This window comes from Fusarium musae, chromosome 6 (assembly GCF_019915245.1).
Source record: "Fusarium musae strain F31 chromosome 6, whole genome shotgun sequence".
Taxonomy (NCBI): Eukaryota; Fungi; Ascomycota; class Sordariomycetes; order Hypocreales; family Nectriaceae; genus Fusarium; species Fusarium musae.
The window spans coordinates 1,430,061-1,445,958 of NC_058392.1; the positions used below are offsets into that span (position 1 = coordinate 1,430,061).

The window sequence follows — 15,898 nt, forward strand, 5'->3', positions numbered from 1 at the left end:
AAATGGTATTCCGTCGCCACTTGGGCGAAAGGCGATCTCTTGAGATTCTGGGGAGCAGAAGCCATTGCATTCCTTCTGAGAATTCAACTATATTTCTAGCATAGATTCGCCCTTGAAAAGGCCTGATAGGATGTATAGAGGCTCTTATAGGCTGTCATTCAGGTCTGTGATGCTGAGTGTATACTTGTGATAGGGTGCTCTTGGAATACTGGCTCCATACATGACCGTTAACGAGCCAACCTCATCGGGCGCGAAGTCACTGCCTGATCATGGACATGAAGCACAACAGCCTTGCTCCAAGGAAAGAGTAAAAGCTGAATTTAGAGATGTGAGTGAGCAAGCGCCTATCCTTGTATAAGAGCAACACTATCACGGAAGTATCACAATGAACCAGTACCAGCTCGGAAAATATCTTGCAGGGAAGAAAGACAACGGCGCATAAGCATTCGAACTTGATACTGAGCTGTTACAATCGGACTTTCTTTTGAATCATCCGACACAATCAGAATCCCTCGGGATAGTATGAGTCCGAATCGAGGCTGTTTCAGGTTGCTTTGTCGTGGAAATCTAAGATGGCAGCATTAGGAGTCGGCACTGCAGCAGATGTGTTGCTCAAGTTCTGGCTTTCAGAAAGCACTGGACTTCTTCATCACCTGCTAGAAATGTAATTATATATTAAGAATGTGAAATCTCTGGGTAAAGGAGAGTTAGGTAATTGGAGAACTTCAAATCGACTTGTAGGTAGTTGACTGGTGTTGTTGTTCTATCTGACGGGAACTGTCAAGCGGGGCAGTCAGCGGTACATTCGCCAAGTATAGGTACATCCATTGATGCATCGGTTAATGCACCCTGGTACACAGAAATGAGTTTATTTGAGCAAGAAAGTATAACATCGTCCCTCGCCCTCAAAAAGCAGTCCTTGAACATGTAATTTGACTGATTAACGGCAGCTGGCTTCCCCGGATCGTTTCTGTGATTATTTGACTCTTGATCGATACGCCTGCCGTAGCCCAACTCCCTTCCTCTTTCACAGACCATTTATTCATTCATTCATTCACCACACTCAACACAATATACTGGAAATCCTACGAATTTATTAGCCCTGTGCTTTATTTTCTATCGATATAACGTCTAGAAACCGCTTGCTAGGACCCAGAGCCGTCGTGCGCCCCAAAGCATCGATCTATCCATAATCCGCAAACAGCAGGGCTGTTCGCGAACCGTCTTCCTGCTACTACACCACAACTACTATCGACATGAACTTTCCAAGGCACGACATGCCAGGCATGGATATGGGCGACGACTCATCCGGCTCATCGTCGTCGTCGCACGGGTCAAGCATGATGACCATGGTCTTCCAAACCGAAACTCGCACGCCGCTGTACGCCAACTCGTGGACACCAAATAATGCAGGGTCCTATGCAGGAACATGTATTTTCCTGGCTGTTCTTGCTATCATTGCGCGGGCCCTCGTCGCATTCAAAGCTGTCCAAGAAGCTCGCTGGCTTGATCGCGAAGCTGCACGCCGTTACGTGGCGGTCAATGGCAAGATCCCCTTGGCGGAGCAGATAGCTTCTAGCCCCGACGCGCGCCGCATGACCCTCTCGGAAAACGGTCTCGAAGAAACCGTCGTAGTTGTGGAAAGGAAACGAGCAGCGACGAGACCGTGGAGGTTCAGTGTTGACCCGGTTCGGGCATGTCTCGATACCATGATCGTCGGGATTGGATATCTTCTGTATGTCTGCGCATTGCCCCGAGAGCTTGATTATGACTGGACTATATGCTAATCGTGTCTTACAGCATGTTGGCCGTCATGACGATGAATGTCGGCTACTTCCTCTCCGTCCTGGCTGGTGTCTTTGTTGGCAGCCTAGCCGTCGGTCGATACATACCAACAGTCGAGCATTAGAGACATAATCAGAGCGTTGGCAGCAAATGATACTAGATGAGGTCGGGGACACCACTATGTGGTAATTCTCGCAATGGAATGGGCGGCGTTTGGGGTTTTCGATCGAAATCAGCATGACACGAGCACGCGACCAAGTTTATGTGACAGCATTTAATAAAGGTCACCAGGTGTTTCTGTCTCATTTTTATTGATGTTCTTCTCTACCTACCTATGCTTTGAGTCCCATGCGTTAGTACTTCATTTGTCGTTTGGGTGAATTCGCATGTCACTTTTGTACCGGTACGTCAGCGGGGTTTGAAAGCCGAAAACCTTCTCAAATATGCTCACCATCAAGACCATGACAAAGCGGTACTAGTGGTACGAGAACTGCATACGACAGAAACACACCCGAACATAGCCCCAGGAGCGCAAGAAAACTGGTAACACAAGATAAATCAAGGTGCCAAAAATATTTGACTCTTTATCACTTAGGATAGAGGTTCTGAGTTTTGTTACCTCCTCTCCTTGCATGCAAACCTAAGCAAAGTACCTTATTCCTAGGAAGAGAGGACTCTCGTGGATGCACCGGAGTTTCACCAGGGGCACAATATCATTGTTGATGTCCTAGAGATCCGAGAAATGGAAATCGGCACGTCATAGCGAATTTGGGAGCTGCACGCCTTGCAGTATCGTTGGCCATCCAGATTTACCAAGAGACAAGTATCTTCAAATGCCTCAAGGGAGCAATAAAATTCCAGGCAGCAGAGAAGGCGGCCAAAATAAACTCATGAATGAGAGTCTATAGATCCCTAAGCTTAGATTAACTCACCTAATACCTTTTGCCTCCCTTGGATGCCAAAGATGCTGAAGAACTTCAACGCAGCTAAGTCGTCAAGGTTAGACCTGGATCCATCCTCATCATCACTATGTACGCTGTGTTGAAACAAGACATGAAATTATTGCTCATAGGAACAACGGCCACAGAACTCCTAGCTGGCTTGGGTAGGGTGAGAACCGTCGGCGGGTGCTCTTCAATTCCGAGACAGTTACCATCGCGGGCATCGTTCGGACGGGCTGGCGAGAATTTATTGATGGACGCAGTCGAGTAGCCGGCTGTGCTGGATTTTTTATGATCCTTATAGACAAGAGAAAGATACTTTCAAGATTAATTCCATATCGGCAACGCTCCAGCCTCGTAAGGCGCTTTGTTAAGGTGTGTGATGGCTCACGGCCAAGGTTGTTGCCTGACAGGAGGAGGTAAGAAAACGGATCGCTTTTCGAAATGAGAAGAAGTATTAGGCAAATTTTGTATAACCTAGTGTATTTGAGTGAACTCTGGGACCATCTTATCTTGGTTCGCTTATTCAAAGTCAGGAGTTTTCTTGCTCCTTGAGGCTCCAACCACGACTGACTACTCATCACCAGGGGCTTCACTACCTCTACTACCTCCTTATCAAACACATGACTGAGACACTTTCATAGCTCATCTATACTAAATCGTCATCTCAGTCTTGATACTGGAAGGAGGCTTTCGTGTCGCGTGCTCCTGGCCACGGAAGGCAACTCGTTTCTCCTCACTCTTCGGATCTTTCGAGGCAAATATATTACAGCTAACTTTATTGCCTGCAGTTATCTTGCATTGTGCATATAGTAAAATAACATTCTCATCGGATCGTGGGAAATAGCGAGTTGCATGCGTTTCGTTGCAAGTGTGGATGAGCTGGAGAGTTGGTAATGTTGCACCTCGATGCCGCTGTCTAAAGACAATGCTTATATGAACATACTCGGACCATATTAACTTAATGAAAAAAGCCGAGTCTGTGTGAACTTATCTTTGAGTTTATCTCATAATTCCTCCAAACATATCCAGACAAGGTCATAGTTTCAAGGACACTATATGATACCTGAGCAGGCTATGATCTTAGGGAATTGGCTACTTGAGGAATAGAAGTAAACAACACACACTTAATGGCACATACTTATATTTTATTGTTATGATCTGTAATATATTGTAGTTCTTGTCCCGTTACCTTCCACCCTTATCCGCAACCTGATGTAAAAGCTTGAGCTCTCCTGGCTTCAAACCTTGACAATATTCAGCCTATTACGATTGAACAACACTGAAACTTTGGCGAGTTTGTGTAGGAGGCGGCTTAGTTAGCATTTTTGCGAACTGTAAGTGCTTATATAACTGTATCATGGCTGACTGTGGCTAGCATGCGTGGGAGTGGAAGGTTATGTTTATCCGTCTTAACGTTGGGCTGCCTGTAAGTTTTCCGCCCGTTACAGAAGTGAACTTACTCCAGCGATCTATACCATGACTATATATTCCAGTAATGTACCGTTTGATGCAAGGCCACAGAGTTCATGTAGAGTTATTCGGCTCCCTAGGTAGCAAGGGAAATAGATACCTCACTGACTGCAAGGAATACCAGCAGCCTCAGCGCGGGTCTGTTCCCAACACAGTACTGATCTGCTGTCTGCCTCAAGACCTCATTGCCAACTTCCACACACCTACACGTCCGACTCTGACTTGATCTATCGACTCATCCCAACTAAGCCAAGATGATCCTTCATCCCCACCTCACCACCAAAGTGGAAAAGGCCGACCCCAAACCGTTTCTGTCGTAGGTACTCTTTTCCTTCAAGCAACGTCATCTCATCTTGTCAATCCACGCGCACACGCTGAAAGAAGAAAAGAAATTATGACAGAAATAGCAAAGTTCCCACATGGGCGCAGCCGCACACGATCGATCTTACCGGCCGAGAGAACCTCCCAATCATATGCCACCAACTCTCCAAATGCGGTAAGAGATCCATTACAATAGCATTTTACATCTAACAAGCCTGAACCTTCCTCAATCCTTTCAAGGTTCAGACCAGGGACCTAGAGTTAAGCAAAAAGAATGATTCGCCAAATTTGAAGTTAGGCTTTTAACTTACGTGGAATACAATCTGCAGCAGATAAAGCGCAGCATATTTCGAAACCCCGTTCCTACAAATCTGGGGTAGAGTAGCTTTTCAGCGGTGGAATGTCCATATTGGGAAAGTCCGGTTTATACTTATTCATTGGGCCAAACTCCAATAACCCACTTGCAACATCTTGCCTGAGCGCGGAGATGTTGGCTCACTAGTCCAATACATATTTACATTCGACATTCAATGCGAAAAGAGGAACAGTTTGGTAAAACCGCGTTGAAAGCATCCTTCCTTCGTCTCTTTTGGCCCATGATAGACGTCAAATCTGCATGAAGTACCCATTCCGTAAACGTTCGTGCCTTCATCCCATCCATTCCCTGCCATCCCAAACACTCTGATGTAATTCACAAGCCAAACGCGCCTCTTCGTGATCTTCAATGACAACACCTCTTCACTCCAACATGCTTCCACCGCACGCAAATGTCCCACGGTGCCAAGACACCAGCTTCCACGGAGCCTTTGATCACATAAAACCATGGCAGTGCTGTTGACCATGGGAGCTCTCCCGGCATCGGCCGCAGACTGTTGATCTCGAAAGCGACACGTGTAGTTATTCGTGGTCGCGAGGTTGGGATTTACTGCCCGTAAACCCACTGCTCCCAGATGCGATTATTATATTTCCGCTCAAAGGCTCGTCAGACTTGGCTGTGGCCTGAAAGCCTTGATGTAATTTCAAGAAAGTAAAAAAAAAACCAAAGAGAAATGCAGGTGGCAAATCAACACCAACCAACGCCTTTTCACCGGGACCTCACAAGACAGCTCTGGTGTCAAGGAGGGGCGTGCAAGGTCGAGAGACGGCGTCTCGAGAAAGCATTGAGCGCCGGGTATCATTGACCGAAGACGGATCTTTGGAGTCGGACGTCATTATGACTGGTGATGACTGTTAGCAGGCATACCTGGTTGAGGAGGTATGCCAGAGCCATAAGCCTGATTCCGTTGTACGTAGCTCTGATAAGCCAGAGCCTGCTGAGGATCCATGGGCATGTTGGGCATGTAGTTGTTGGGCATGTGAGGGTTTTGAGGCATGCCAGGTCGGTTGCCCTGAGGAGGGAGGTGCTGGTTAGGTGGTTCTTCTGGAGACTCTACTTGGTCGCCGCCATCGACGCCATTCTCGTTGCCTGGAGTGGGCTCAGGAGCATTAAGACAAGCCTGGCCATGATCAGTCCATGGTCTGTGAAGGGACAAAATCTGCCATGTCAGGCAAGCAAATAGTTACGTACCTGGATCAAATTCTTGCCCTCAGACTTGGTAACCAGGGGCTGCAGCTTGGGTGTGGTGAAGGTGTAAACGAGACCGGTTTCTGAAACTACGAGAAGTAGAACCTGGGTACCTGTGAGGACAGAGAGTTCGTAGGCCTGATGAATTAATATAAATTAGCTTTCCGTGCAACAAGGAATCGGGTTGCGCCAAAGTTTGGCGCAGACGAGCAAACGCGGGAGCTTGTTTTGACGCGACGGGGATCTCAACAGCAACCAAGATGCGTCAAAGAGACCAATGGATGCTGAAGTTTGGTGTAGTAGAAACGTCGAGGTTTGCGCGTCCAGATTGCACGCGATTTCAAACTTGGGGTCAAGCATCATGGCTGCCATAGCAAACCTGGTGTTGTTGGAATCGTCGAGAGGTTGGACCATACCTTCTTCATGATTCCAGCCTTGCGCTTGGAGAACGTAATGTGTCGACGAGATTTATCGCTGATGAACTTGATCTCAATCTTGCGACGCTCGCGACTGCCCTTCTCGTCATCATCGTCGTCGTCGTCGCCAGCTGAAGGACGCTGGCGCTTGATGCCGCGAGACTCAGTGGCGTTGCCATTGCCAACGTTCTGTGAGTCGTCGAGCTCAGTGGGAGAGGTCTGGTCGTGCTGGTCTGTGATGTCGGCCATGGTGTCTGCGAGTCGATATTCGTCTCAAATTGGCTTGGATTCGATTATCTCAAAAGAGGAAGAGCTCTTGTTTGTATTACCACGAACGAACCGCGACAGGAAGAACAAAAAAAGGTGGTGGAGATACTGCTTTGAGCGTGGTGCCGATGGATCTATACTGTATCTGGAGTGGGAGCGGAGAGAAATGGAGGGAGCTGCGGTGCTCTGCGTTTAATTGTCGCAGAAACCTGGTTGGGCACGCTCTTGCTTGTTTGCTGCTTCGAGTCTGGTCTGGGTGTGTCTGGGTTTGGGTCGGGGGGGCCTTTCCTTTTTCTGGGTGCGGACTGTGGAGAGCGTGGGTGGCGCGGACGGGAAAGAGGCGAGGCCAGGCGAGGCAAGAGCAAGTGCGCGTGTTGGAAAGCCCAGTGAAAGAGTGCAGGGGATGAAGTAGAGATGGCAGGGTTGGACTATTGCTCTAAGCAGACAAGACGAGGGAATTTACCTTAAGCAAAAGAGACAATGATGCTCATTGGTAGAGATGATTGCGGCCGCTGCGCACCACAGGTGCTTGACGAGACGCTTGACCGGAAGCGGAGATGACAGGGTGTGGGTCGGATTGTAGAGACAAGAGTGCAGCCAACCTAAGGCCTCACAACTGCCAGGGTTCAGGCTGATGGGCGGCGGATGGGGGAGGGAGCATTGAGCATGGAGCGGGGGAAGAAGAGCAAATGGGTCTTTTTTCTCCCACTGTGCGCGTTGGCCCTGTGCGGGTAAGGGATAAATTAGATAAAACAGCAGGGTATTTCGGGTCTTCTACTAAGTATCCGATGAATAAATTGCGCCTGTCCAGGTAGGCAACCGGGGTGAGGCCTGCTGTGCTTTGCTAATTTACGAGGGGCATCCGGTATGCGACGTGCTAAGGTAGCTACAGTACAGTAGTAGTATGTAGCAAGCTTTTGGCTGCTGCAGCGGGACGGGCACCCAGTCTCCATCCACGAGTGGAATGAGCACAAGATGAACGAGGGTGGAAAGGATGCAAGGTCAAGCTTTGACCAACCACAGTCTTTGAATTAGCCTGTCTGTTGCTGAGTTAGGGAGTCAGCGATTCAAGCCGTCTGGTGGGTTGCTACGTGCAGCGCGCCATTGCTGGTGCGACTGGGATTGCATGAGTGGACTGTGGCACGCGTGTGGTGGGTATTCGTGAGAGGATGTGTGAGAATCAAACATGACGGGATGGGCCCTTGAGCTTTTACACATGCTACAGAGCTCAATATGGTGTGTAAGAACGGATGCAATTGTGAGGGTTGATGAGTGATTGATGAAGGGCTTGAATCATCGGAATGGAGTTGGAGTGAAAGAGTGAACGAATTCATCTGGACTGCGCAGGTGTTGAGTGCGAATTCATAGATGTTCCCCCGAATTGGAAATTACAGATGCGTCAATGGTGGTCGCTGTAGTATCGTTCACCAAGCTTTATCGTTTCTGCAATCGATTACACGCATTTGCCCTTATGTTCATGGATAATTGGTTCACCACAGCCTATCGTATCTGGGGATACCGTTCCTACGTCTGATCAACAACGTCATCAAGATCCGACAATTGAAACGAGGATAGTGATGTTGTAGCCGTCCTGCACACGGACTATCCTGTGGACAATGAAAAGATCGTCACACCTTACCAGAAACCCTTACTGATGCGGTTGTCTTCGTCAATCGATGCATTCATCACTGATCGAATGGAGCCGTTTGCAAATCGCTGTTATCAGCAGGGTTCTTCTGTTTCGATCTTCTCGCGCAGTTAAAGTCGCCAAATTTCAACGTTCAAATCCGTCGTCTTGACCAAATTCACACCGGCCAACCTCCATCTCAGGCAGAAGAGCCTTCGTCGATGGCAACAAAAGACAGGGTGGGACGTCAGTGATGACGGACGGCGCGTCCTGTACCTGACGGTGCCTTGTTTCGGCCTCTCGATCGTTGCTTGATGTATCCTCGTGAAGGCTATGGAGAGGGTATGAAAGCGATCGCCGTTGCAGGTTTGTGTGCAAGGCGTTATCGGCTTCCCTTTCTGGATTGCCATTTCGATGCTCAGTCACTTCGTAGAGCACGATATTCAAACAGCCCTTGAAAGTAATGGACAGAGTTTGGCTGAATGTGGATGCAGTGGTCCACGACTCGGCCCATCAGGCAAAGCTCCACTGGGATCCCGCTCCGCCCGGTCATCTTCCAAGCGAGTGACAGTGCTGCCCTACCGCAAAGTTGGCACCTCTTATTACATGCTTCTAGTAGTTATGTACGTACATATGTACCTACCTGTCAAAGACCCTCGGTCTTATCCTGGATATCGCGAGCCGTTGAATTAGTGGGCCTCTCTGCGCCGCACGCGTGCCGCCGCGTGACGAACCATAGCGTGGCTGCAACTGCAGAAGGGCTTCCACATCTCCAACATCAGAGCTCCGTATCAAGGTCAGTGCAGTATGTTTGATTGAACCTGAGCTTTTACACAACGATGTTGACCTACATACCCTTTATGCTTTAGTAACCACGTGAAAACGAAAAAGACAAAAGAGCAAACAGCCAGGGCAAAGTCTGATTGCTTACCCGAGCTCCAGCCTCCCTTTTACAATCAAATCTCGACTAGCGCAGATCTGTCGCACAGTGTCTCCATCTCAACATCCTGGGGATCAAACTGAACACGAAAGGCTCAAATTGTCGGTCCTCGATGGACACATGGTGCTACTCCCCTGTCGCGCGTGCATCTGTATCTGGGCCTCGACCTGTCGCATCATCCACTTTAGCAAGTGGACCTGGCTGGTACTTGGCCAGTGATGAATCGATGAGTGAACGAAGAAAGTCTTCTTTGTATTGGATGTCCAGGAGCTTATTGCTGTAGGTAGATGTCTAGGGAATCGGGAGTGTCGAAAATGTTATCAACCACATGATCTTCTCAATATTGCTAGCCAAAGGCTCAACATAAGCTAATATGTTGATTTGACATGTCGCTGGGAAGTACGTTGGAATTCAACGTATACCTAAATGAAAATGGTTTTATATTGACTTGTCCGTACTCCGTAGTCGCTGATTAATCGCAGAGATGAAAATCGCAGGATAGGCGGGCCTAATTTCTCGGCTCTGGCTGCCCCTGGCTACCAGGGATGGATGTTCAAAGTTCAAACTGATCTAGACCGTCCTGCAAATATGCCGCAACGGTGTATAGACATGATTGGCGGGAGCTTGCTCAAACTTGTGCTTCATCGGCTTTCAACAAAGACGAACTATGAACATCCACTTTGGGATCTGCTGTATAATGTATTCAGGCAGTAATGGTATCACACAGGCTGAAGGGCTCGAGAACAAACATCGTCCTTGTTGTCTCGTTGTCTGGAACAGGATAAGATCTTGTGCAGCGTTTGTGTCAACCAAATTGATAGCTCGTTCACTGATCATCACTACTACTTGAAGCGGGGAACACAACAAGTACACGGGATTGTAAGAAACTTGAAAGCTCGAGAGCCTCTATTTTACATGACATAAATACCTGAGTAAATTCAGTATAATTTGGCAGGCGTTGGATTAGGTGTTTTTGGCGCCTTAATAGTAGCTTAGCATCAGAGCATCAGAGGTTTTCTTACTCCCTGGGGGTACAGCTCGATCCCGGGGATTGGTGGACAAAACCTCGGCTCCGTGGGAGGGTGGCGGGGAACGGCTTCATGGTTTGTTTGTTCCGCGATAAGGGGCAATCTAAGTGCGGAATAAAGACCTACTATTGACATGATGAGATGCCGTAAAGTCACTTGCACCAAGCCGTGTCAAGTTTGGACGCGACCAAAAGTTAGTCTAGGTGGTTGGGAAGCCGTATCAGTGAGGAATGAATATCGACAATAGTACGGAGTATCCATAGATGGATAGAATTCTTGATGTCCTGAGACTGACTGATCCTTCGATCTCACATGTAAGAGTTCAATCTTGCATTTAAGGCTGGAGGCACAGACGGAACAAGAATGGATTCATCCCACAGGAGGAAAGGTGCCGCAAAGCAATTCACGAATGACCATCAACCAGATGGCCAAGATGGGACAGTCAGAGACGCTGTCGTTCTCTCAACTTGCAACTCAGCGCACGGTCCATGGGTACATCGAGCGGGGAAAACTACCTTATGTTCAAGGTGCTCGGAGCTAACCTTGCCAATGACAAGCAACGGCGAGCGGTAGCCATTGAATTCTATCAGGCCAAAGCTCAGGCTAGTTGCCAAGGTTCTGAGCGGGCCCTCCACCTCCATAAACTAAGCTTAGCTGGAACAGGAAGCTCCCCAAGAATGGCACAGTGTCAGCATGGCACTTGGTGCTGCAAACCATGTTTGCTGTGAACGTGGTCAGCCAGATCATCTTTCGATACGCCAGTGAGAGTGGTATCGTAGCATTGCGTGGCGTCAGTAACATAGCTGGCTGAATACCAGATCTAGAGTATTCTTTATAGATGTCCACTAAAATAGAGTAATGTTCGTGCTTTAAAGACGATAAGCCTCGAGCACGCTCAAAAGCATATCGTTCTACAGGGCCACGAAAGTTCCTCTGATAGTTACCTAAGAAAAAAACAAGAGCTCGCCGATGTGGGGTCGGCGCTTGGACTGTTGGCTGGCACTGGTTTGTCAATGGACAAGAGCTTCAGAAGGTCCTCCCTTTGATCTCAGGGATTGTCCGAGGCTTGGTCGCTTCCATTCTCACGTGCAGCAGCATAAGAGCAGCAAGGTTTTATGCGGCTCATATTACAGATATCTGCCAACTTGACCGTGACGAGAGGCTTCATCGCCTCTTGCAGCGAGCATATCGCTATCAATACGCACAAATCAGTGATAGCCTGATAGGCTAACCTTTTAATGCTGCATTGCTCACCGTTAAATTTGCGAACATCAACCCAGTTGTGAAGTTCGGTTCGTCTAATCCTCCCTACCTTATTAAGTCCACTATCGATATCCTACAGAAGGGTGACAGGATTGCCCGGGACCGGAATGCCACGGCACCAAGGATGACGACTGAGAAAGAAATAATCATTGCGTTGACAGTCTTTTGTCCAAGTGCGAGATGGTGATGGTATTCAGTTTTTATACGAAATTCTCTGTCAAGGATATCATCAATTGCTGACATGTAGTTGTTCGGCTAACACAACACCATCCCTCAAGGAGTATTCATCGACGTCTTTGGACGATTAAGCTCATAAGAGCTACCGGCAGGCTGGGGTTTGCACCCGCAGACGTTGCAACAGTTAGGGCATCCCTTGATGGACCTTTCCTCATTTCCCCTAGCTTCAGGCAATCGCATAAATCTCAACTACCGGAGGGATTGATGTTCTGGAAACCTCTTGACAAGCGGTTGTGCGTCAGAACGTAGATCCTGCGAGCAAAAGAAACAAGATCACGCCAGAAATCAGATCAGAATGATAACTTGGCGGCTCCTGCTACAAGTTTGAACAGGTTTCCAAGCATTTCGACTCCCCTTTTGTGGTTTTACGATCATCCCTAAGCCACTGTCGTTGGCCTCTAGTAGGCTTTTACCGAGTCTCAAGTTTCTTGGCTCCAGAGACCATTATCCCAAAGGGGGTATTCAACTACAGTTTTGAGGCCTGTGATTGGCCACCGCCTCCTCGTGGCACCACCATCAAGGGGGTCCGTTGACAATTCTGCGGCAAAAATCCATCTCCTGAAACAGCATTGGCAGCGGAACTCGTCAACAATCAGGTGTTTTCCGAGACGTTTGGACAGAAGTCTCGTTTCATTGTTGGTCTCGGTCTCGTTTGGTTTTCCGTGACTCGTTGTTCATGGGCCGGTCGGTTGTCGTGTTCTTCTCGTAGGCTCAGGGAGTCATCGTAGTCTTTCACCTCTCTTTAATACTATACTACACATTCTCTCCAACGGAATTTCCGTGCTCGCTTCGGCGCGTGCTGTTTTATTAGTTGTTTCTCTCTTTCTTTTGAATATATTTGCAGTTCTCGAGGGTTGACCTCTTGAGAACGCTCCCTTCATTCATTTCGACCTCTCGACGAGGCTCAATATACCAGGCGCTGGACGTCTCACCAACCATATTTCCTAGCGAATCTACTCGAGAATATTCGACATAGAGATCAAACCTCGAATCAAACAGATTATAAAGCTTCCTTACCGATTCCCTACAGCGTATTGTCTGCAGCACCGCCAATATGGTCGACAAGATCTTCCTCTCGACGGTCGTTGCCGACGCTCTCTTCCTAGGTTCGGGTGTCATGGAGTTGGTTTTTTCGCTGGTCGTACAGAGCCAGATGAAGAACACGCCTACTGATGGCGAGGATGTTACAAGGAACTTGCTGTACCAAAGGTTTCCCCTGACCGCCGGTATCGTCAATGCCATTTTCATTCTCGTCACGTTTGCAGTAACACTGCCCGGACTCGTCATGCCCGCTCGAAGCTTTCTCAAGGTGTCGGGATATATGGTGACAGTGTGTGCGATATTCACTATGTGTGTGGCTGTGTTCCTCTGGGTTATGACGTTGAGGATGAGTGAGCAATTTTTCAATATCTACATCGACCAAGAGCCAGACGTACAGAGCTTGATCCAGGACTCGGTAAGTTTCACTGAGATCTGACACCACGAGGCGTATTAACCCGAATCCTTACAGTTTCAGTGTTGTGGTTATTTCAATAGCACAACTCCGGCTTTTGTGATGGATTCGACTTGCAGCAGTCCTGCAAGTGCAGCGCTGCTACGTGGCTGTGCGGCATCAATCTCAAGTTTTGCAAACCTACATATCGACAGCATTTTTACTGTTCTGTTTGGAATCGTTGGTGAGTTCAAGCTTTCATTTCTTGCGCAATTGTGCGCCGAAACATTGCAAACTAATTTCCCACATAGGTATCGATGCTATCTTTATCTTGTGCATTGCATGTCTGCTCAAGGACCGCAAGGAGCGCGAACGCTACCGACATATCGATGAGAAGGCTGGCTACCGACAAATCTAATGCAGAACACTTTGCAATCTTACTTGTGATTGGTGGGCTGTGCCGCGTATTCTTCTAGAAGTCACTACACTGGCATCCTTTTTTTCTTCCTCTTTCAGACGGATATGTGACAAATTAAGCGAGTGGTTTTAATATTAATACTTGATTCCCGTTCTCGATCATCAAGTGGATGGGGGCGGCATGCTGCCTAGGCCGTCCGGATCACATCACAATTCCCGATATTGAAGTCGTTTTTGATGGGCCATGTGGCAAGCGATATATATAATTCCCATGACCTATTGTTGTGGCGGGTTACGCTATCAAATGATTCCAAACGTGGTGACACCTCCTGTGCGGTTCTTCTCTCTTCGAATCTCAACCTCTTCCAATTCAAGACCCTCGCCATTCTCCATAATTGTTTCTCGATGCCATGGCCCGACAAACATGCCCTGAGGGTCAGCATCGTTGCGTATGGCCCGAAACGATTCAAGTTGCTTTCCATAGAACGCTTCAATCTCAGACCGAGTGGTTCTAAAATTCTTGGCCCAGTGCGGTCGACCTCCAAGGTCTTTCATCAGCCACTCAAAAGCCTCGTAGTATCGTTCGCGGCAAGGAGGGTCCATGAGATAGGGGCGATATAGTGTTGCGTTGAGGTACAATGTAGGTCCGTTTTCAACAGTGATATCGAGGTATGGCCGTACGTTCGAGGTGAGAGTGGTGTCACTTACGCGCACTTCGACAGGTGCGTGGACGTAAAGACCGTCCGCAGAGAAGGGGATGTCGTGAGGAACGTAATCAGGGTCATCAGGAGACAAGTGGTTGAGCCAAGAGCTCAGTCTCCGGAGCGCCTCAGGGCCCTTATCAAGAGGGATGGCCCACTCGTTAACAAACTGGGAATATAGGCAGTTCATGAGCAGTGCTTTGCGGCTTGGTTGAACAGCTGATGAAGTGGTTCCATTCCGAAAGCCATACTGCATACCGAAGACAAACCACTCAACCCATGGCAGGATTCGCGGAACGTGTTGGGCAAGATAGAGAAGATTGTGGTAGACATAGTAGCCGATTGAGCCGTCATACCCACTCTGAGGAGGGTCGCGGTGTTCCTCGTCGGTTTGTTCTGCCTGCCACACCACTGCACGTCTTGTGTAGGGGAACCACCAGACCCTGACAAATTCACTCTGTGTCCATAGGTTTCGGTTCCAAGACTCAAACATCTTGTAGTCTGTGTCAATGCTCTGTTCCCACTTCAGAGTAAAGGCTGGAACTGCCTGGAAGGAAACTTCGGTAATGATACCAATAGCGCCGAGAGAAAGAAGGGCAGCTCTGAAAAGGTCCGTCTTGGTGTCTTTAGAGCAGTACACCGTAGTTCCATCTGCCATTGTAACCTTAAGAGAGAGGACATCTTCGGACATCAGTCCATGGCGTAGACTGCTTCCATGGGTACCTGTTGAGATAGCGCCACTAATAGACTGCTCATTGATGCTTCCAAGATTTGGCATCGTGAGTCCATGCTTCTCGAGCTCTTCACAGAGGGCGTAAAGCCTGATTCCACCCTCCATGGTAACAACACCCGTTTCTTTGTTCACCGAGAGTACCCTGTTGAAGTTGTCCAGGTTGACGAGCCAACTGGATGTACAAGTGATATTGGAGGGCGAATGGCCACAACCAGTCGTCACTAGACGCCGACGGCATCTTCGCGCCAGATTCACAACTTTTTCAACTTCAGGCAAAGACTCGGGTTGGATGAAAAGCTCTGGGAGGGACGAAAATGTGCGCGCCCAAGTGTGGTGGACATGTTGTGGCCGAGCACGGAATGCCACACTATCGTCGAACTTTTCCAGTTCTGCGGCCACGAGAGGGTCCATGGCTCTGCTCAATTTACAGACGGTAGCAAATGAACCAAAAGAATGAAAACAAGACGGTATCAAGAGGATGCCAGGTTCAAGCTAGTATATCAGAGGATGAGTGGAATATAAATTGCTTGATGCCGAAGTGGGTGTAGTCGAATTTGATCGTTGGCAGGTGGGTCGGTATCGGAATCACAAATCTGCTGGCACAGTGACAAGGCCGGTTATATTAAGCATATTCTTCTTTTTGTGTCATTCTGGCTTCCGTATGCATATTATAGGTATGGAGAGGCATATACATCATTTTGACAATTTCGGGGGGGCAAACCCCGAGTTTTGTAAGTCAAAGGCAACCCAAAG

The 15,898-nt window shown here is 48.3% G+C and overlaps 4 protein-coding genes across 4 annotated transcripts; 2 read left to right on the top strand and 2 right to left on the bottom strand.

Moving 5' to 3' along the window:
* Positions 1-1,256: 1,256 nt before the first annotated feature.
* Positions 1,257-1,909, top strand: J7337_008317 (uncharacterized protein; the record flags this gene model as incomplete). The annotated part of the gene is made up of 2 exons (XM_044825938.1): positions 1,257-1,735; positions 1,801-1,909. The coding sequence occupies 2 exons, from the start codon at positions 1,257-1,259 to the stop codon at positions 1,907-1,909; spliced, it is 588 nt and encodes a 195-aa protein (XP_044678855.1).
* Positions 1,910-5,731: 3,822 nt separating this feature from the next.
* On the bottom strand, positions 5,732-6,749 carry J7337_008318 (uncharacterized protein; the record flags this gene model as incomplete). Its single annotated transcript, XM_044825939.1, has 3 exons — positions 5,732-6,016; positions 6,088-6,222; positions 6,501-6,749. 3 exons carry the CDS (start codon positions 6,747-6,749, stop codon positions 5,732-5,734), a joined length of 669 nt encoding a protein of 222 aa, XP_044678856.1.
* A 6,167-nt stretch (positions 6,750-12,916) lies between these two features.
* Positions 12,917-13,712, top strand: J7337_008319 (uncharacterized protein; the record flags this gene model as incomplete). Its single annotated transcript, XM_044825940.1, has 3 exons — positions 12,917-13,318; positions 13,379-13,538; positions 13,606-13,712. The coding sequence occupies 3 exons, from the start codon at positions 12,917-12,919 to the stop codon at positions 13,710-13,712; spliced, it is 669 nt and encodes a 222-aa protein (XP_044678857.1).
* A 299-nt stretch (positions 13,713-14,011) lies between these two features.
* J7337_008320 (uncharacterized protein) lies at positions 14,012-15,556 on the bottom strand (the record flags this gene model as incomplete). Its single annotated transcript, XM_044825941.1, has 1 exon — positions 14,012-15,556. One exon carries the CDS (start codon positions 15,554-15,556, stop codon positions 14,012-14,014), a length of 1,545 nt encoding a protein of 514 aa, XP_044678858.1.
* Positions 15,557-15,898: the final 342 nt, after the last annotated feature.